Here is a 21,965-nt window from a genome sequence, read left to right as displayed (position 1 = left end):
CATTGAATATGATTTGTAGACTTTAATTACTTTATAATTGAATATTTGAATTATCTTTCTATGAATGTTGGCATATCTAAGTTTAATATAGTAAATTTTTTAATATTTGTAGCACTACTCTTTATCTACTCATTCTGATCTTTAATCTTATTTAATATTTGATTTTTTTTTTTGAGAAGCGTAATTGTTGATTTGTTTCAAATCAATGGTCCGCAATAGAATACTAATCTTTGTTTATTCATTATTCACTCCTATTCTTAATCTTATTTAGTATTTATATTAGTGTATATGTTTCAAATCAATGGTCTGCCATATCTATCCCAAAAAAAAAAAAAATGGTCTGCCATAATATGGTAGCGTAGAAGAGGTGATTGTATAAAACTTAAAAAGTAGTTTAAGTGGGAGAGACTAAGACCAAAATGAAGGAGATTTTTTTATTCAAAAGAAACTATTTGTATTAACCTGAAATTAACAGATAGCAATAGCACCACTTTTGTTTCGCTAGGATAAAACAAACACCTTACCTCTCAAATTAGAAAGGAAATAGAAAACAGCCAAAGGGCAGTTTCCAATTTTCTGTTTTTTAAGGCTTAAAAAAACACGGAGGAAACGTCTTTATTGCTCTTTTAATGAAATGGGGCAGCAGTTCGAACTGTGACGTGATACCAAAAATGTATTTTTATCTAATATATTTTTTCTCCTTACGTGTACCTAATATAATTCTTCCCTCTCTTTCCCATACACAAATCTCATTTATGCGCCTCCATTCCCTCACAAATCACAATTCTATTAATATTTGATTTTTTTATTGCAATTTTAACTTCACGATCAAACACAACAATATATCTATTATTTAGAAGGAAAAAGTTTCTCTACCATCTAAATTGGAGGAACGCTCACCAAACTATGATGTGTCAATACCAAAAATTGACACCTGTTCAACTCAACTAAGGCTGAAAATCAAGAATTAACTTTGGTTAACTCACTTTTCCATATCTTTTTTTTATTTAAAAAAAAAATTATTTCTCACCATCATCACCTGTAAACGCTCAGACCTCTCTCTCTCTCTCCTTCAACGTAAATCCCTTCTCATCCTTAACTATAATAATGCTAAACATGGCAGCTCACTATAGCAAAGTGCTATGTTTTTATATTATTTTCTGTTTCTCTTTCTTTCTTTCTAATATCTCTCACTCTCTCTATCTTTTCTCTCCGCCTCTCTTCCTCTCCGTCTCCCTTTTTCTCACAGAGCTAGAATCTGACTTCGGTCTCTCTCCATCTCCCTCTCTCACTGAGCTATGGTTTGACTCCAGCAACCGGTGTGGATAGTGGTTCGGCGAAACCAGTGAAGAAGATGAGGTCGAGTTTGTGGTTCGTGGGTCTGGGTTGCGATGGTTCGGCGAGTGTGGCTGGGTTTCGACAGGTTTGGCTAGGTTTTGTGATTTGATTTTGGGTGAAAAATGTCAAAAACAATATGCTCTTTTTGGGTCTCTGATTTCTAATGTGGGTTTGTGAGTTGTGGTGCTTGTGGGTTTGATTGGTGGTTTGTTGAGTTTGTGATTTGGTTTTGGGTGGTGGGGGTCCCGATTTGCAGAGGTTGTGGGTGTCGCTGGTGATGGTGGCTATGGCTGTGCTGTGATGGTTTGTGGTGGCTGTTGGTAGTGGTTGAGTTTTGGGTATTAAAGCTATTGGTTGCGTGGTGGTTGTTGGCTATCGGGTGAGGTGGCTATTGGTTGTTGGGTGTGGTGGCTGAACAAATGAGAGAGATGGAGAAGGATTTACGTTGAAGGAGAGAGAGAGAGAGAGAGGACTGAGCGTTTACCAAGTGATGATGGTGAGAAATAATTTTTTTTTTTAAATAAAAAAAGATATGGAAAAGTGAGTTAACCAGAGTTAATTTTTGAATTTCAGCCTTAGTTGAATTGGACAGGTGTCAATTTTTGATGTTGACACATCATAGTTTGGAGAGAGTTCCTCCAATTTAGATTGTAGAGAAACTTTTTCCTTATAAGTAATAGATATATTGTTGTGTTTGATCGTGAAGTTAAAATTGCAATAAAAAAATCAAATATTAATAGGATTGTGATTTGTGAGGGAATGGAGGCGCATAAATGAGATTTGTGCATGGGAAAGAGAGGGAAGAATTATATTAGGTACACATAAGGAGAAAAAATATTTTAGATAAAAATACATTTTTGGTATCACGTCACAATTCGAATTACTGCCCCATTTCATTAAAAGAGCAATAGAGATGTTTCCTTCGTGTTTTTTTAAGCCTTAAAAAACAGAAAATTGGAAATTTCCCTTTGGCTGTTTTCTATTTCCTTCCTAATTTGAGAGGTAAGGTGTTTGTTTTAACGGAAAGTTTTATGTAAAAATAGTTTTTCATATTTTTTAGTGCTTGATAACATAAAAAAAAAAATGAGTAAAAAAAAATTATATTTGATCAACATAAAAAGTATAACTTATTTTTAGAGATTGTTCTCCATTAAATTTTTTTTGAAAACAACTTTATCTCACAACAAGCTAAATAAAGGAACTTTGGCTGTTTTCTATTTCCTTCCTAATTTAAGATGTAAGGTGTTTGTTTTAACGGAAAGCCTTATGTAAAAATAGTTTTTCATATTTTTTTAGTGCTTGATAACATTAAAAAAAATGAGTAAAAAAAAAATACTATATTTGGTCAACATAAAAAGTATGACTTATTTTTAGAGATTGTTCTCCATTAAATTTTTTTTGTAAACAACTTTATCTCACAGCAAGCTAAGTAAGGGAAGTTAGGAGGTTGTTTTTCAATTCATTTAAAGTTTGAAAAATGAGATAGTTTTATAGAAAATGCTTATTGAAAAATGACTCATTTTTTTAGAAAATATCATTGTTGAAACAAACAGAGCAGTAAAAATAGTTTTTGTTTCCTGCTTTTTGTGAGTAACCAAACAAGTTTTTTGTTCTTGAAAATAGAAAACTATTCTTGAAAACAGAAAATTGAGGTAAAAAATTGCTACCAAACATGACCTTAACTCTCTTTTATTTTTGGTTGTGAACCGGTCCATTCCAAATGACAATTAAATGGACTTGTGACCATCGTTTTTGAAGAAAATTATATAGGGTCCTAGAGTCAGACACGCTCTTATAGGTGGTGTTGTGTATGGTACCCCCACGATCCTCAGACATCCCACAATATTTAATCAAGATTTTTTTTTAATGATATTTAAATGAACATATTTTAGTACTATTTATACCTCTAGAAACCAAAATTTAAAAATATATTAGAATGATAATTGGGCCCGATAATCAGGCAAAAATTGCAAGCCCAAGCTTGTCTATAGTGTCAAAAATTCTAGACTCAATAAGCAAAACACCGACCTAATAACAACAAAAGAAAAATACCAAAGTTGAGTTTCAAAGGAATTTAAACGACGTCGTACTACTGTTGGTAAGAAAGGGATAAAAGTGTAAAAAAATTAAGGGAGGAATTTAAACGACGTCGTACTACTGTTGTGTTTCAAATACGTCCAAGTTTCCAACCAATGCCGTTGTACATGTTCATTTCACTCACTCCCTTGAAAGCCTTTTCGACCCTCCGAACCCAATCTCATTCTCATATGAATCTTCAGCTCACTCTATATATAACCCACTCTCTACGTTGAATTCAGCTCTTAACTCATAACTCACTCACTCTCTGTTGAATTCAGGTTTTAGCTAATAAAACCAATGGACCAAGGTATTGACCACACTCTCTATCTCTATCTGATACACACACATAGTAGATTGCTTTATATAAGAAGAGGATTTGAAATCCATGCCTTTTTTTTTTTTTTTTTTTTATTTGGCAAAAGGCTCTCAGAAAGCGTCAGTGACTCCGTACGAAGAGGTATTGGATGCTTTGTCCTCTTTGATTACGAAACGCAGTCGTGCAGATCCCAGCATCAAGGGCGATCGCTTTGACCTCCTCTTCGATTACATTAAGGCAATTTCTTCAATCTTCTTTTGGTTTTTCGATTTTTTTTTTTTAATTTCAAATTCGTTCTGTTCTTAATTTTTGGTAATAATTGGATGAAATTTTGTAGATTCTGGATTTGGAGGAGCCGATTTCAAAGTTGAAGATTATTCACGTGGCTGGAACTAAGGGAAAGGTACTCTACCAAAGTGTGTTTTTCTGATTTCTCTGTATATATATATATTTTTTCTTTGTTCTAATTTCGATTTAGCATTATTGCTGTGTGTTTCTCAGTAATTATTGTGGTTAGAGAATTGTGATAATTAACCTTTAGCTACTTTCGCATTGCGAATTTGAAATGTGTGAACGAAGTTTGCATTGTTTTAGAATAGGTACTAGCTTTTCATATTTAAAGAGATCAAATTAGGGTTTGGCACCAATATTGCAATGAATCTCTTTGATATTTGTGGCCGATTCTGATTAGTCTGTTAAGAATTCATAGCCAACACCCTAATTTATTTTAATTTATTGTTGCATTTACCTCCTGCTTAACGCTTATGGATTAAACTGAATTTGTAGCAGAAATTTATGTAGAGATTAATTCTACTAGTCAAGTTTGCTTGCATATGCTATCACACCGATTAATCTTTGTTCTTTGGGGCTTGAAAGGGATCCACGTGCACCTTCACAGAAGCCATATTACGTAATTGTGGCTTCCACACTGGGCTTTTCACGTCTCCTCACCTCATTGATATTCGAGAAAGATTTCGTTTGGATGGGTGAGTTTTTTTTAAATTCCTAAATAGATGTGTGACCTCTTATATACATAAGTTAACTGGTGAAGTTTGATAATTCGGTTTCTTCTCTTTCTTAGAATCAGGTTTCTGTTTGAAGCACTGTTATTACCTGTCTAATATCTTAACTGTGTGTTTATATTAGTAAATTATATGATTTCGGGTTCTCATGAAACAATGGACTCATTCCATGCCTTGTTTTATCTTAAACAAAACTGATGGTTCATTCATGTTCTTTAGTCATGCGTTCTTCCAAGTTGTTTTGCTTTCATTCTCCTTCTGCATATTTTGGACCTCCTAGATGTCCTAGAGCCTTGTGTCTCCTGAATCACTAAGGCTGCATATGGGAACAGATTATAAAGCCAGCTTATTTTACTATTTAGCTTATTTTTACTACTATTTATAGGTTCCACTATAGTTCTTGGTACTATTCGTGGGTCCTACTATACTATTTCAACTAGTTTTTATTTTTATCTACGGTACTTTCAGTAAAAAGTTTTTAGTTTCATCTAAATAAGTTGTTCCCAAACAGACCCTAAGTATACTAGTTTTTGTTGTCTACTCCTAGCTAATATTTCTTGTTCTGGTTGGCTGCCGCAGTGTGGACATATGTGAAGAGAAGTTTTTAGCATATTTCTGGTGGTGTTATGATAGACTAAAGGTATGTTTGTGCCCATATACGCCCCCCATTTAATTCTACCTTAATCTCTATCTTTGGACATGGTGTACTGTAAATTATTTGAGTAGTTACTGACGGGAGTAATATACAGGATATTTGCTAGTGATAAATTAAGGATTTTCATTTTCTCTCTATATTCTTTTAACTAAGAAACATTACACAGTCATTTTAGCTGCACCACTAATTCAAATTCTTGTATACGATAAGTAAATGCTTGATCATGCAAGCTGTCTATTTCAGTGAGATGTTGTTGAAGCTGGAATTTAATAAAACATACAAACTGCCGATCAGAGATCACAAATAATAATTTTTGGCTTCTTAATGATTGTTTGGCTACTCAATGCAATTTGGACACTCCTGCAGCTTCTTTTTGTGGCAGATCAATGAATAATTGCAGATAAAATCCTGTGAGATGATTCCAAGTGGCAGGCTGGTATAAGTGTCTAACATAAACAAAATGAAGATTGTTGGCATGGAATGTCATAAGTATTAGTGGTACTGCAAAGCACCAGATATATAATTTTGGTGGATATTTTGATGTCAAAATCAATTGAAGGATGTAGTACATGGCTAGATAGAGATAAAGTAAAAGCAGACTTGTAAAGCCTGCTCCAATAAGTCTGTTGAATTAAGTGAAGTAGCAGTTCTCTGACCAATGTGAGCTGAATAGGCTGTTTTGGTTGGCGATTGGGTTTACTTTTGTGTGTGTGTGTAAGTACATACATACGTACATATTGCCTTAGGATGGCTGAACCTATCCATTGTGGAATAGTTCCACTTCATGCTCCATCAATTATGGTATGCCATGTGTCTGATTTTTTTTTTTTCAATTTAGTAATTTTATAAGGAAAGTAAAAGAATTGATGGCAAGTTGTGATTAGTGGAGATCACAAAAAGTGGGATAGAGGATTTGTATTCTCCATTGTGAGCTTAATCTCAGCTTCCATTCCTTGCTGTCATGTCACTGTCACAAATTTAAGTTCTGATGGAGAAAAGAGTATCTTAATTTTATTTATTTATTTATTTGTTGCAATTTTGTATAACTGAGCAAAAAATGTTTGTGATTTTGTTTGTTTAACATTGTTTGTATGATAAGTTTGCCTAAAATTCTTAATTCTGGTGGCTTCTCTGTTTGTTGGTATGTAGGAAAATACTAATGATGATGTACCAATGCCTACTTTCTTCCGCTTTATTACCTTACTTGCCTTCAAGATATTTACAGCGGAGCAGGTTTGATTTGAATTATCTTCCAATTTCGCTGTACAGTGCTTTTTATGCATGGATTTTCCGATTCATGGACTTTGTTACTATTAGAGAACTGGAAATAGAAACATCCCCTTTAGTGTAATTATCTATGCAGGTAGATGTTGCTATCTTGGAGGTTGGATTAGGTGGAAGGTTTGACTCAACAAATGTGGTACGTGGAAATGTTGATTGAGTAAGATGTCTATGCATTAAATTCACCTTGAACATGGTTACTTGTTGACATTTGCTTTAAAGCTAACATCAAGGATAACCTGAGAATTGATGCTATAACATTTCAGGTTCAGGCACCTATCGTATGTGGTATATCTTCCCTTGGCTATGACCACATGGAGATTCTTGGTTAGTGTTCTAATTCTGTAACCTAGGTAATTGCTTGTACTATTTAATGTGGAGCTGTGGCAACAAATGTAAATGTATGAGTATATATATTTATATATCTATATATTTGATAAGTAAGAAAAAATTTATTACACAAGGCTAACTTTTTGGAGTAACAATTTATATACAAAAAAAAAAAACAACGAAAGCTAACTTTTTTGTGTTGAGCTGTGATTTGCAATATGTGCACTGCTAGTTGATTTGCAATATATTTATATATTTTCCTTCGGTACTGGTTAATATCTTTGTAGTAATTGGCAAAATATACTGATACTCCATTATATTCCTTCATTGTTACATATACTGTGGTCCCAACTAGTGAATGTAATTGTTCGCATAAAAACTCTGGCATATCTTTCAAAAATAAGATGCTATTTGTTTATGTAAGGTTTTATTTTAGTTTTATTTGAATGAGTTTTTGGGTCAGAACCCTGTGTGCAATCTGTGAGCTATAACATTTTGCAGGGATGGTACTGGCAAGAATGTCAATTTGTAGGCCCTTGGAGGCTGATAAACTTAAACAATGGCATAGTAATGACAAAACTTGTCTTGCGCCAGAGTTTTCTTCTTCCCTCTTTTTATTTTTTATGTTTTATTTTAGTCTTTGAGGTGCTTATGCAGAACATAGTTAATAATATGTTTGTGGTAGGATTCATGGTTGTACAAAAACTAATTGTAAACGTACGCTTAAAACTGGCGCTTCAAGAGTTCTTAGCTCTAATATGCATAAGTGCTTTATTTTCTATGCTGGGCACCTTACACAGGAAATACAATTGGAGAAATTGCTGGGGAGAAGGCTGGCATCTTCAAGGTGTTCTTTAGTATTTGAAGAGCATGTGCCTAATGGAGCTGCTTTTTGTGTGTGACACACTTTCAATCACATCCATTAGTCTTTTTTATACTTGTCTGTCCTCTTGCAGCATGGTGTTCCAGCCTTTACTGTCTCTCAACCTGATGAAGCAATGCGTGTACTTGAAGAGAAGGCTTCTCAGTTGGATGTAAGTTGCATAGTTATTTCATCAGTTAGTTTTGTTTCCCATACAGTTGGAATGTGCATGACTATGAACTAGGCTCAAGACTATAATGATTGATGTACTAGTGAAGCCATAAGTTTAATGAAATATATTGGGTCTTTAAAAAAAAAAATGTAAAATTGGTCTATGAATGAGATTCTTATGAGTTGTCAAACAATCGGGTTGAAGTGTTGCAACAAATTTTCTGAACATTTTTTCTCCTTTTTAATTTTTCTAAGCTTGATGAAGTAATGGCATTTCCTACTACGTATATTCCACCAAAAAAAGAAGAAGAAGATAAAGTACTGACATTGCTGAAAAATTGTTAAAACTTTTGTTGGGATTCTTTGTTTCTCAGCCATGGTTTATATTGTGTCGAAGTCTTGATATTCTTAAAGTAGATCTATTATGGACTGTCAAAAATTGGTAACTGATAAACAGTTGATCAGAACTTGAGAGCTGTCTTTTATTGAGAGAAATCCCTTCCACCTGCCCCAACATTCATTTATTCAAGAGCATCTCAATGTGTGTGATATTCTTTATGAGGTGAATAAGTGCATTATACCATTTATGAATCCAGTGTCTTGGTTGCCCCAATAAATTTTTCGATGACGTGGAACCTCACCAAGGCAGGGCCCTTTGGACCTACCCCTGGGGAGAAATCCACAGCTACACAAACCCACCCTCCAGAATCTTGCATCAGTTAATCCAGGGGAACTCCTAGTGAGAACCAAATTCAGGATGTCTAAGACTACAGCTCATCCCAAGCCTCCAACCACTAGGTTGCATCCTGATGGGTCCCAATAAATCAAGTTATTACCAAAAGGGAAAGATAGAAAAGGTTGTATCCCTCAACGAGCTGAGAATATTGCACTACTTACAGGTACATCTTCAGGTGGTGCCACCGCTAGATGCCAACTTACTAAATGGTACAAAACTTGGGCTTGAAGGTGAGCATCAATATCTAAATGCAGGTCTCGCTGTGGTACTATGCTCCACTTGGCTTCAGAGAACTGGTCATCTTGAAGTGACCAATCTACAACAAAATGTAAGAATTAACATGAGAATTCTCATATTCAGCCTGTAAATTGTTATATCAAATTGTTATTTTATTTATTTATTTTTAAATCTTCATGGGGCAGAGCTCTTTGCCAGAGCAATTCATCAAAGGGCTATCAACAGCCAGTTTGCAAGGACGGGCTCAAATTGTCCCTGATCGACATATTGACATTGAACGTTCAGGAGATCTGGTGTTCTACTTGGATGGAGCCCATAGTCCTGAAAGCATGGAAGTATGTGCAAGGTGGTTTTCTCTTGCCATTAAAGAAGACAGCCAGCAACAGACCTTGAACTATCAGCCACAGGATGATGCTAGAACTTCAAACGAATTGATACAGAGGGACTCTGGGGGAAGATCCAGGAAGAACTCTACACAGGTAGATCACAGAACTAATGAACCCTGTCAAGTCCCTATTATTTAAATATTCACTTGGGAAAACATATGTGGAAAAGTAGAACTTAAATCAGGTTGAGGTAAAATGCCACCAGGCACTGGCTATGTAGTTGATTTAAATTTGCTACCTAATATATGTTTTGGTGGTGTTGAGCTAAAGTTGTTGAGAAATGCATGCAGATACTCTTGTTTAATTGTATGTCAGTGCGAGATCCTCAGCTACTTCTTCCGCGCCTGTTGAAAACATGTGCCAGTCATGGTGAGTACTCAATCAAGAACCATCTTTAGATATAACAATATGTAGAACATAATGACCTAGTAATGGAATAGTATGACTTGGATAAAGTGCTAAGGCATTTACCCAGGTGATTGTAAAGTAAATACATAAGAGTTTGAACCATGCAATTTCTGCCGAATAATGAATGCTCAAAAACCAGAATAAGAAAAATATTTCCTTGAATGTTGATGGGATATATCGAGGAATTTTTTTTTTTTAGAGAAATCTGTTTGATATCTTGGAATATTAACAAATATTTGCTTGAAATTTTAGGTGTCCACTTCAAGAAGGCGCTTCTTGTACCAAATATATCAGTTTATCATAAAGTTGGATCCCATGCTTTATCATCCACTGATTCTCAAGTTGATTTGTCATGGCAGTTTACTATTCAAAGAGTATGGGAAAACCTCGTGCAGGGTAACAAAGGTATCGACCGAATACATTGTACATATTCTTATTATATTACAGGTTTTATAGCTCCCTTTTTTTTTAAAGGTTCTTTTTTGTCTTTTAATGAATTAATATGTTAACTTTTGGTGAACTAACTCATTTTTAGAAATGGATTGAAATATTTATTATTGGATTGCATAATATGAAGCTCTGCAAAACTTAATACATCTATAGATATGAGGCAATCTCTATCCAATTTTATTTGTCTTTGAATACATTGTATATACCAGCATACATGAAAGACAGCTTCAATAACTTGGTTTGGCTTTAATAGGAGTTGATGCCCAGAGCATGGACGCTGTTTGTGAAGAAGTAAAAGATGATACAGAACTGTGCGTTAAAAATTGTGCGAACAGTGCAGTATTTTCTTCTCTCCCAATAGCTATTAAATGGCTCAGAGACTACGTCCAACAGAACCAATCTATTCGTTTTCAGGTAGTGCTTTTTTCTTGTTGGAGAAAACTGCATGTTTAATACTATATAACCTGTTTGGACACACATGGTCATAGTTGGTTCCTCTCTATTGTTGCAATTCTGGAATATACATATGCATATCAATTGTGGAATGCTTTCTATGCTCCTATAAGCCTGTCACCAAACATAACTTTTCAGACAATTCTTGATAGATATATATATATATAAATTTCCAGCTATCTCCATTTGACTAATTTAAAAAAAAAATTAAAAAAAAAAAGTTTTAACTGAATTATTGATAGTGCTTGTGCAATTTTAAGAATGTTACTTGAATGGGCTATGTATGCAGTGCCCAGTTGAAAACCATGGTTACCCAATTTAAATTATGTCCTTGACCTAGAGCATTAGTAATCTGATCTCAAGACTGGCTTACATCAACTTGCTAGTTGCTACAATTGCGATGGGTAATTTCTAAGACTTGGAACCCCACATTTCTATCAAGATTATGTGATATTAGTCTTAGTTGGTATGAAGATTTTTATTCTTTTTTAGTGGAAGATATGATAGCTTTGAATAGAAATAGTGAGCTCTCATTTGGTTCTGTCAAATTTGATTGTTGAATTAAATCAAACTCTTAATATGATCGAGCCTCTTAGTAATCTGATCTCAAGACTGGCTTACATCAACTTGCTAGTTGCTACACTTGTGATGGGTAATTTCTACACTTTGCTACACTTGCGATGGCTTACATCAATGAATTAAACCATAAGTGTGCTGTTCTATCCATAGCCACTTGACTTGTGTATCATTGGAAATCCATGAGTTTGCAACTTGTTATGGTAATATAACATCCTTGTAAATTGGAATTATCTTACTCCATTTGTTTGACTGTCTTTTGATTTTCGTTTAATTGATTCATCAGGTCCTTGTGACTGGTTCTATACATCTTGTGGGCGATGTGCTGAAATTAGCCAAGAAGTGAATAGCAGGCACCACTTGAAGTCTGCAAATGTTCTGGCATTTCACGATGCGTGGGCGGAAGAGTCAGGTCATCTTTACTTTAATGGCCTCTGTGATTTCTAGTGCCTGTTACTGTGCTTCTACTGCATGCTGTGTTGTTGTAACTTGGAACTGCTAGCTCTTTATGTCAGCATTCTTTGGGCATGAGAGATGATGCCCCTCCTCTTTTGGTTGCTACTAGCTAATGGAAACATCTTGTAGTTTTAAAAAATAAAGTAAATTTTCCTTTTTAAAAAATAAAGAAACTTACGAGAGCAATGCACACGTTCTTTCACTACCTCCAGAAAATCAGCTGATTACGCTGTGCTAGAGAAAATGGAAATTCCAGATATTGGGTCTGTAGAATTCTACGAACCTCGTCCAAATTAAAATTGCTAGAGGTAACTCATCCAGTATTAATAAAAAGTAAAAAAAAAGAAAAAAAGAAAAAGAAAAAAAGGGAAGAAATAAGCATGCCTCATCCATCTGGTAATAGATTAGGGGGCATTTCATCCATCTGTTTGTGGCAGATTAAAAAGAAATTTAGCTTATTTCCGGCGTTCTTAAAAATAAATTCGCTCGTAAACGGGATAACAATAGTGAAAATTTACGGGATCAAATTTGCCTTTTAATAGCAACTTTTAGATGGTTCAGATACTATTTGTAAAGTTTACGTAAGGGGTAACAATGCATTTTGATCCCACTAGAACCTCCTCTATTCACACCTGCACAGCTGGGAACTCCTCCAAAGAACAGCATTTTGTCAAAATTGGGGTCAGTAGGACATTTAAAAACAGGCTTCAATCATAGACGGAACTGAAGGGAAGGATTATTATAAAGTGAGGCACATACCTTCAATGCCTCAATTTTCAAAATAAGGGCACTAGTTGCCAACTTGCCACTTTGCAATATCAGCCAACAGTTAAATGAAGAAATAAAAATTTCCGAATGATCATTTTTTGTGTGTATAAGCTACTCGTGGAAACTGGAAACAAAGCCTCACATTCTGAAGCAACTACCAATTTCTTTTCCTGATATCACCCCTCTTTCTCTAGGAGAATCATATTTCCTTTTGAGCTAAATCATGTTAGGCAGAGTATAGACACAATAAGCAAATGAGTAGCTTCATTTATTTTTTAACTTGCAACAGCCAACACCATCTACTTAAAATTTGTTCGAACACCAATCAAAATGTGATTTTAATTAAGAGGCTCGATTATATTAAGAGTTTGATTTAATTCAACAATCAAATTTGACAGAACCAAATGAGAGCTCACTATTTCTATTCAAAGCTTTCATATCTTCCACTAAAAAAGAACAAAAATCTTCATACCAACTAAGACTAATATCACATAATCTTGATAGAAGCCATTCAAGTGCTTCTATTCATTAGCTTAAATATACATCTCTGTACATTTTCAGAAACCCTAGCCCAAAAATGCAAGCAAATTTTCCCTATTTTCTTTTGATTTTTTTTTTCCACTTCCTTTTTCTTTTTTACTGAGGCCACAACTCCACTTCACTACTATTGCTAAGAATAGCAATCCTAGTACACCACTAAAACAAAAGGCCACAACTGGAGTGTGAATTATGGAGATAAACAACAGACAGACCCCAAATACTTCCAAAAGAATTAAGGGTAAATAAAAACCACAAATAATGCGATCTTCGCCCATGCTTACAGCAATTGCCGGAGCTGCTGGTTTTCTTTCCGGAGTGATTTAACTTCTTTCATTAATTCTGCTTGGTTTTCCAAAATTGAGCTCATTACGCTTGACATTTCCATCTGCCCAATAATTCCAGAAATTAATTTGAGGAAAGAACAAAAGCAAAGGAAACAACGAAGTTAATACCATGTTTACCTCCTGCATATGGAATTGTCTTAGAATTTCGATATGAAGGTTCCTCATATCTTCGTGTATGGATTTCTGAAAGGAATCAAGAGTTTCATCAAGAGTGCGTTGAAAAAGCTGAAGTGTAAAGGAGGATCCCTGCTGTGCGTCTGGTTGCTGGGCCTTTTGGGGCTGTGAGATTACTCCCTATCACACAAATTGCAAATCAATGAACCACCATAATCTAATAAAAGCCGAAACAAAACTACTTCCGTAAATGTTTGTGATGTTTGTCAGCACCATTTTGCACTTTTAATGACAGCACACAATCAACACCACCCATATCAACTGAGACCCACTGGTCACAGTTTCTTTATGCAAAGCACAATGGTGAAGATATTAGGAAAACAAAAGCATATAGACAATCAGTCGATGCTTGCACTCTTCTATAAAAGCATAAACAAACATTAATCTAATGCATATGAAATTCATACATTCATTGATGGAAGAATTCCTGGTTCCAAAGCAGCCACTGTATCGGATTTTGCCAACAAGTTATTCAAAAGTTCTTCCCTGGTTTCAGCTCCTGTTTTCTTCAATTTTGGAGAACCTACTGAAAGAGATGTGCCATCACTGAAGGAAGATGCTGTGCTTATTCTCTCTGCGTAAGTAGAAAATCTTCGAGGCAGGGTCGAAGATGCTGGCCCTGGCAAATCAAGGTTAGTCTGTCCGGTGATGCCTTTTGTACCAAGGGACAGAGATGTAGAACTAGAGGTTAAGTGTTCTGGAAATCCAAATGATGTCTCCTGATTTGAAGAGACATCTTTGGCGCGAAAATTTGCATAACCAAAGTTTGAGTTTGTCAAGGAGCTAATACTCGTCTGACTTGTTGATGAGGAAAGATCTTGTAATCCACTAAACATTGACCCTCCTGATGACTGGCCACCAGAGGCCAAGGTCCCAAAACGAGATGGCAAAGGAACTGGTTGACGTAGGTGAGTATATTTATCAGACAATCTCTCACCACCCCAAGCTTCTGGAGGAGTGATAGAGGAGTCTTCACTTTTTGAAGATGGACTAGGAGTTGAACCCAAAATTGTAAAGGAAGATCGGGTGTCATCCTGCACAAAGTGATAAAAGAAAAATCACCATTAAGAATATTCAATTTACAGATGCAGAGAGGATTTGCACAGACCAAGGTCCTTCATTTTTTTCATAAGTAACCAAATTTGATTGAGAAAGAGGAGATACTCAATGCACACAGGATGTATACACAAAATAATCCTAAAAGATTACAAGCTCTAATCACAACATACAAAAAGAGACAAAAACAATAAAGTCTATAACAGAATTCAAATCAACAGTGCATATAATTTGGAACCACTCAAAAAACAGGATGTGCTCATAACACAAGTTTATTGAGGCAATACGGCAATACCTATAACAAAACAAGTTTATTGGGGAAATAAAACTCAGCAAAACAATATATGAAAAATCCTGGAAATGAAAAGAAAAAATAGATAGCCTCTATATTTAATTAAGTATCACTTTACAGTTTCATGGTTCAACATTTGTCAAATGAGATTATTGTCCAAAAATCATACTTATAGGAATTTCAACTGTTCACTCAAAAGCAAGAAAGTAGAAACCAAAACCAGTTACTTAAAAATGCAGACTAAATCTTACAACTCTCCTCTGAAAGGCTTTTAAGTTTTAGGGCATTGCAAAATAAGAGACAACTGAACAAAGTGATATTAGTGAATTTAATTCACAGTCCAAAGCCTAAAGCTTTTTTTAACAAAAATAATTTCTTTACTTCACACAAGTTTGTGATGACAAGCGCTGAGACAGCATAAAATTAAAGGGCATGAGCATGCACGTCGAGATTCATACTTCAAACTCTACATTGAAATTCAAAAGTTCAATATATTTTTATTATCTTGTGCAGTGCGGAGGATTTTTATTAGTAAGCTACAGACCTAATGGGGGGTCTTGAACCCATGACATCACCCTCCAGCCCATTATTATGGGATGGAGGAAGTGCCAGTTTTTCTATAGGTGTTCGTGCAGTGCTGTCATCCAATGGAACTAAGCTAAAAGGACTATCAGACCTGTTTGGAAGTTGAGCTGGATTTCCAATCAAATATTGGATGGTCATTGCCACTATCATCTGCAATAGGGAATCTCCTGGTGGATGAAGGAAACAACAGTGATGGAGGCCTCTTATCTACAAGTAGATGATCCTTCTTGGTTCCTTCATGGTCATCCCACAACTTGTCAAGTGAGGGTGTTATTGGCTGAACATCCACAAGAGGGGAAAACACTTCCATATCATCCTTGAAGTTATAACTAGAACGAGGAGCTTGTAATCTTGCCAATGTACCACCTGCCCTTAAATGGCTTCGATGTGGTGTTTCCTCTGCAGTAGACGTATGGAGTGTGCTAGATGCAAATGCACTGCTGGTTGCTATAAGTGAAGATGCTTCCATGGAGGCACCCAATCGGCCCAAATTTCGAGAACTGGATACTACTGTAGATAGAGAAAGGCTCGATGAAGTCACAGAAGGAAGTGGGTCAGGCATAAGAATTGAGTCTTCAACAGCATTTCCTACAAGAGCAGTCTCAGTAGTGCAATTACTTTCATTTACGATAACAGGTTTTGATCTCTGCCAGCATAAACTTGTAACAGCCTGAAAAACACTTGAAATGATTAGTATAAACTATAAATGAAGATTAGGAACATTTAAGGTTTATGAAGCACAAATCTCTGAACTGAATAATACTATGTCATTGATGTGAACTATTTAAAAAGGAAAACACCCCTTTTCTTGTTTCTTAGAGGCAAAACTCTTGAATGGCCACCGACCAGGATACAATTTTCCTGGGAAATGCATTCCTATCATAAACTATAATAGTTTTACCTAACATTAGCTTCCAATTAGTTTACTTTGAATTAAAAGGCATTAGACATCTACTTATGATTATGAAGTACAGCATAAGTAGGATGTGCACCATTCCCTACCTCCCAAAAGCCTAAGCACGGCATCAAATAAATTTATGAATATAAAAAGGCAGTCTATTGTAATTCATGAACTACCAATGTCAGGACTGAAGGTATTGTTCAATTGGATTTAAAATAGAGCAGCATGCTGGATCTCCATTTCTGACATTTAATGATTTAAACAAATTATTTGTATGCATTGAGCTTTAGGAGATCAACTATGAATGTGAAGATAAAAGGTGTAAAGCATCACCATGGTCTAAAAGTAAGAACACAATCACTCCTACAAATCAAAATAAATAATACAGACTTGGTCCTTATATATTGAAATTAAAAACAATTCATTTTCATGATGATGAACACAAAATTTACAAAGCAAAGCTAAGGGAGTTGTGAAGCTGAAAAATGGTACAGTCCCATGATGTATTTATGGCTCTAAAGGAGCCGTATGAGATGAAAATGTAACTCAATTAAGCAGTATAATTTACCATAAAGTTTCAATTTCAATCTTTTAAATTATCAAAATCATGAGTTCTATTTATTTTCTTTACAACTACAAATGACATAACATTGGTGGAAAATCTTGAAATGGTAATTGTGCATGAATCATGCCTCTTTAATAGAAGCAGTTTATTGGACGTTTATCTCCCGTTTATCACCTGACTCTGTCATGATAATGACAGGCACAATAGGTGATTGGGAACTTGGAAGGGCCTTGCAAAAACTTTTCAAACATTTACAAGACTAGATATAAACTTCCTAAAAACAGCGTTACAGAGAAAAGAAGAACTTTAGTACACTAAGCCAATGTTGGACAAAAGCTACGCTGAACAGAAAAGAAACTTGTCAGAAGAAAGCAACATAATGTTCTTATATAGAAAAAATTGCAAGAACATGACAACTTGTGAAAACCAGAAATGAAGACACAATAAATGAGGAAAGGAAATGTACCTCTGAACTACTATAAGCATGGAGAACTACAAAGGGCTGTGGTTTTCCACGGACATCATAGAACACCACCCGACCATTACTTGTTCCAGCTGCAAGAGTCCAGCCATCATCTCTAAAAGCCAATGACGAGAAAGGCGCCTCATAGGGAATGCAAGATGAGGGCCTTCTAGACCCTGAGTCATACGTGTATAACTTTTTATCCAGACCAACACTAGCAATTATCTGTCATGAGAAAAAATTTGGTATGGCAGAATGCTTAACTATATACACACATATTCTGACCCTGAAAAAATCTTCACAATTTCATGGCATAAAACAAAACTACATTCATATATATATATATAAACATAACAGGGCCATAAAAATGAGACCTTATCATTGGACGGTGAAAAGCTAACACCAGCTGTTGGCGCCGAGTGCTGCTTCAACCAAGAAACCTGCAAAAAGATAAAGAAAGAGGGTCCAATTAATGGCTACAGCATCATTTGCAAACCAAATTTAATCACAAAACTAATGGAAAGAAGAAAAAAGTTATAAAATATTCTCTCTTTTAAATGACGTAGCAACATCATTCCACGATGATGGAATCATTCACCTCTTCCAACCTTTTGTTTTCTTTTCTGATTGGTTCAGATTGTTTCTCATCGTTAAGAAAAGGTTCTCGAAAAACTCATCCGCACACTGTTTCTGGGACATGATTTTAAGATGAATTTTCAAAACAGTGAGCCTATTTTTTTCTGTGGGCTCCACAGGTTTTGTTTTTAAGTGCTAGAAACAATAGTTTAAAAATATCTGCCAAGGAAGCTAGTAATTTCTTTATATATCTGGATGTTGCTCTGCAAATATGTGGCACAGCAAACCATAATGCCATTCATCTAAAAAAGGCACAGAAAATGCAGTGCAATAACAGTTAAAAAAGGGATTTTCTGGAATCAAAGCAGCAGCATAACTATGACTTTATTCAGTTTATTGAATTAAAAATTTTAAAGAAGCATACAACTTGCTCAGTGATACAGAGTTTTTGTTGTTTTAAACATGAATCAGTAACATACTGCAAACCTTTGGATTGCGACCTGTTGTATCCCATAAATGTACGGTCCCATCATCACCAGCAGTAACCAAAAGGTGTCGGCTAATCCGGGAATAATCAAGCACTCTCAATACCTGATCTTACAATCCCAAACACAAACAATTAGCTTGAAAACCAGAACTCAAAACCATAAACACCTGAACAACAGCACCAAGATGTAACAAATCAAAGAACCTGTTCATTGGGATCCTTGAGTTCAGCAGCCCTGGCACCTGATGCAAGGTTGTGAAGTATGAGATCCCCACTAAGACTTATAGAAGCCAAGTGCTCATCCTTGCAGTTGTATATTGCACCCGTTATTGTATTGGTATGACCTCTCAGCCATTTAATACATCGTTTCCTCTGCAAATCCCATATTCTTACAACTTGACCACTTCCACCAGAACATATGTATCTGGATACCTTATTGCTGAAGCTGATAGCAGTTATAGACTCCTGTAAAATTATTTTATTTTTAAATTAATAATAATAATCAACCACAACCACAAAGCTAAACCAAGAAAATTCATTCTCTTGGGTGTGCAGATTAAGTTTCAATGATGACCATCAAGGACTCACCACAGTGAATGATTCTTGTATGGGTGCAAATCAATAAAGATTTTCACCACATACAAGCAAATACAAAAGGAAACATACACATAGACACACATAAACACACACAGATCACAATCAATAGATCATCTTCTATTATGATACAAGAGTTCAGCACCCTAACTTCTCTCCACCAGGTGCTACATTAGTTGATTCATCCATCAACCCATCTTGTAACCCTTACAAGGTTGGATCACTCATCCTAGAAATTATACACGGCAGTCTTACATATACAAAAGCTCCACGTGTCTACTTTAATTCCTGAAAGCATGGAGATCCCCACCCACAAGTATAACATAATTTGCTTACATTTTTGGTAATTGAATAAAGGATTGATGGAGTTTCTATAAATTCCTTTTGTTTCATTTCCTGAATGAAATGTTTAGAAGTTTTGTTGAGGATTTAATTTTTCAGCTTCTAGACCTTGTATGCACACACATCACAACAACAACCAAGCCTTAGTCCCAAAATGTTGACATTAGCTAAAATCTTTAACATACTAGTCAGGGTCGGCTACATGCATTCTTTTCTGCCATTCTATTCTATCTTAAGTCATACTCTATGTTATTTTAATTGAAATTTATTCTATTCTTAATTGACATGTCCTTTTTACTACTTCTAATCATCTTATTGTAGGTCTTCCTCTACCTTTTTTTGCTCCCCTAACTTTAATCAACTCACTCTTTCGCAGTGGTGCACTAATTGCTATCCTCTGAACATGACCAGACTATCTCAAGTGACTCTCTTTCATCTTTTCATCAATAGGGACCTCCCTATTTTAAAGCAAATTTCCTCATTTCAAATCCTATCTTTCCCTGTATCTCCATTTAACCATCTTAACATTCTCATTTAAAATACACACACATGGGAGATAAAAACATTCTTGATTGCTGTTCCAAGAGACCTCATCGGTTATATGAACCTTGAACCCTTAATAACACCAACGCTATGCAAGGTATCCAATCACTCCACACTATTCCTTGAAAAAATATCCTTCATGTCTGGTTTTCAAAGCTTAATTATTTATCTTATGTCATAAAATTTACATTGACAATTGAACAGCTACTACATTTCATTCTCAGGCATAATTCAACTTATTCAAACACAAACATATACACATCCACATATCTACTTGCACATGCACTTGAATCCTAATCCTATATATCCCAAGCACAAATCAAACTGAATGGACCTCTAATTCTTAACCTAATAATATCTACAGTATTTTACTTCAGAATTTTTACATCGACAATTGAACAGCTATTACTTTTTATTATCAAGCATAATTCAACTTATTCAAACACAAACATATACGCATACACATACACATATCTCCTAATACACACAATGTGCATTTGAATACTAGTTCTATTCCTATATATCCCAATCCCAAGCAGAAATCAAACTGAATGGAACAGCAATTCTTAACCTAATAATATCTTCAGCATTTTAACACTGCAAGAGTCTACTACTTCACCGAAAACACTAGAATTACCTCAATGTTGTCTCCACTATCGGCTCCGGCCACCGGAATCGTCCCCATGCTCTGCCCATTCTTACGCCACAACGAGATCTTCTTATCATCTCCAGCACTCGCCACAACCAAATCTGCAAACAATCACATACCACCAAAATGGATCAAACAACTCACAGCTCTAATTTTCTCTCCACCATCGCTTATTAGTAACCTAGAAACAAAAATTCTCAAAACTCAAAAAACACTTCCGTCCATTTTCTCAGCCACCAAACAAACCCTAACAAATCAAACATCGATGAAATGCAATTTCAAAAGAGAGAGAAAGAGAGACTGACTGGTGTGGTTCCACTTGACTGAATTGACTAAGCAACCAGGAGAGGGAGTGTAGGTTAAAGCGCAAGGATCGCCGGCCTTCACCGAAACATCGAAGAGCTTCACAGTGTCTCCTCCGCTTGCCGCCAATAACGCCATTGCTGGATCCGATAAATTCATCGTTTCCTTTTTTTTTTCTTTTTCTCTCTTTTACTCTTTCTCTGCGAACTTTACTAAAATATAAAGCACCACCTAACTCTATAATTTTCCCAGGAAAATCAATTCTGCAATAGAAATAGTAAATCAACACATTCTGTTTTGATGATATAATTCAAATTCAATGGAAATGGAATTTCCTTCGTTTCGTTTTTTCAAACATTTTTTCAATTTTTTTGGGATTTGGTTTTTCCCTGAGAAACCCTACATGAGAGAGAAAGAGAGAGAGGTTGGGCCGTTGGGACGAAAATTTAAAATGAGAGAGCGCCTTTATGTCCAAATAGGCAAATAGCCCAGCTTTCCTTTTATCTTCTTTTTTTATTTTTAGTTTTTTGAAAAGGGAAATTGTAATCATAATGTTCACAACAAACTTGGCCCTAGTCGGTTGCAAACAATAGAATGATATTTTGCTTTAATTTACCACTTTTGCGTGTTAATAATATTTGCCTTAAAATGCATTTCCTTTCAATCTACTTTAGTAAAAATTACTATCTACGAAAAAAAAAGTAAAAAGTGTGTTTTTTGGAATTGGATTTATGAAATTGGTATTTAACTATGATGGGATTCATTGCCAAATCTAATCTTTGTGGATCTCATTTCGTTAATTGAAATTGATAATAATAATGTTTTCATTAAAAAAATTGGAAATATAATATTTTCCCACTAAATTTTAAAATTACACAGGTGACTTTATTGAAAATATATAATCTTCCTGAAAGAAAATTGGTAAATAAATAGTGTAAAAAAAATCATAGATATTATTGGGAACTATTCTATGTTTTTTCCTCTCTAAGCAATAGCCCTGGACCATTCTCTTCTGAATAGAGACGTC

At 35.2% G+C, this 21,965-nt stretch overlaps 2 protein-coding genes across 2 annotated transcripts; one reads left to right on the top strand and one right to left on the bottom strand.

Annotated features, from left to right (window-relative positions):
- The first annotated feature begins 3,535 nt into the window (after nucleotides 1–3,535).
- LOC142639118 (folylpolyglutamate synthase) lies at nucleotides 3,536–11,929 on the top strand. The gene is made up of 16 exons (XM_075813221.1): nucleotides 3,536–3,724; nucleotides 3,840–3,970; nucleotides 4,071–4,136; nucleotides 4,610–4,719; nucleotides 5,335–5,395; nucleotides 6,560–6,643; nucleotides 6,774–6,830; nucleotides 6,958–7,018; nucleotides 7,822–7,868; nucleotides 7,978–8,055; nucleotides 8,954–9,118; nucleotides 9,213–9,506; nucleotides 9,704–9,782; nucleotides 10,074–10,226; nucleotides 10,525–10,685; nucleotides 11,587–11,929. Exons 1-16 carry the CDS (start codon nucleotides 3,715–3,717, stop codon nucleotides 11,644–11,646), a joined length of 1,617 nt encoding a protein of 538 aa, XP_075669336.1. The 5' UTR covers nucleotides 3,536–3,714; the 3' UTR covers nucleotides 11,647–11,929.
- Nucleotides 11,930–12,971: 1,042 nt separating this feature from the next.
- On the bottom strand, nucleotides 12,972–21,229 carry LOC142641042 (protein NEDD1). Its single transcript, XM_075815399.1, has 10 exons — nucleotides 20,941–21,229; nucleotides 20,624–20,736; nucleotides 18,712–18,972; nucleotides 18,507–18,611; nucleotides 17,819–17,884; nucleotides 17,448–17,669; nucleotides 15,607–16,185; nucleotides 13,990–14,616; nucleotides 13,526–13,702; nucleotides 12,972–13,449 (listed from the first exon to the last, which is right to left on the bottom strand). The coding sequence occupies exons 1-10, from the start codon at nucleotides 21,095–21,097 to the stop codon at nucleotides 13,342–13,344; spliced, it is 2,415 nt and encodes an 804-aa protein (XP_075671514.1). The 5' UTR covers nucleotides 21,098–21,229; the 3' UTR covers nucleotides 12,972–13,341.
- Nucleotides 21,230–21,965: the final 736 nt, after the last annotated feature.

This window comes from Castanea sativa, chromosome 6 (assembly GCF_040712315.1).
Source record: "Castanea sativa cultivar Marrone di Chiusa Pesio chromosome 6, ASM4071231v1".
In the NCBI taxonomy this organism is placed as follows: Eukaryota; Viridiplantae; Streptophyta; class Magnoliopsida; order Fagales; family Fagaceae; genus Castanea; species Castanea sativa.
Note: the sequence above shows the minus strand (reverse complement) of the source record. Positions and strands in the feature narration are given on the sequence as shown.

What these genes read in the sequence shown, in the direction of transcription:
- LOC142639118 (XM_075813221.1), top strand. An exon ending in GGTGTTATGATAGACTAAAG is followed by an intron (nt 5,396 to 6,559) that starts GTATGTTTGTGC and finishes GTTGGTATGTAG; the next exon opens with GAAAATACTAATGATGATGT. An exon ending in AGATATTTACAGCGGAGCAG is followed by an intron (nt 6,644 to 6,773) that starts GTTTGATTTGAA and finishes TTATCTATGCAG; the next exon opens with GTAGATGTTGCTATCTTGGA.
- LOC142641042 (XM_075815399.1), bottom strand. Translation starts at nt 21,097, where the DNA reads ATGAATTTATCGGATCCAGCAATGGCGTTATTGGCGGCAAGCGGAGGA. An exon ending in ATAGTGGAGACAACATTGAG is followed by an intron (nt 18,973 to 20,623) that starts GTAATTCTAGTG and finishes ATAATTTTACAG; the next exon opens with GAGTCTATAACTGCTATCAG. An exon ending in ATGCTTATAGTAGTTCAGAG is followed by an intron (nt 16,186 to 17,447) that starts GTACATTTCCTT and finishes AGTGTTTTTCAG; the next exon opens with GCTGTTACAAGTTTATGCTG.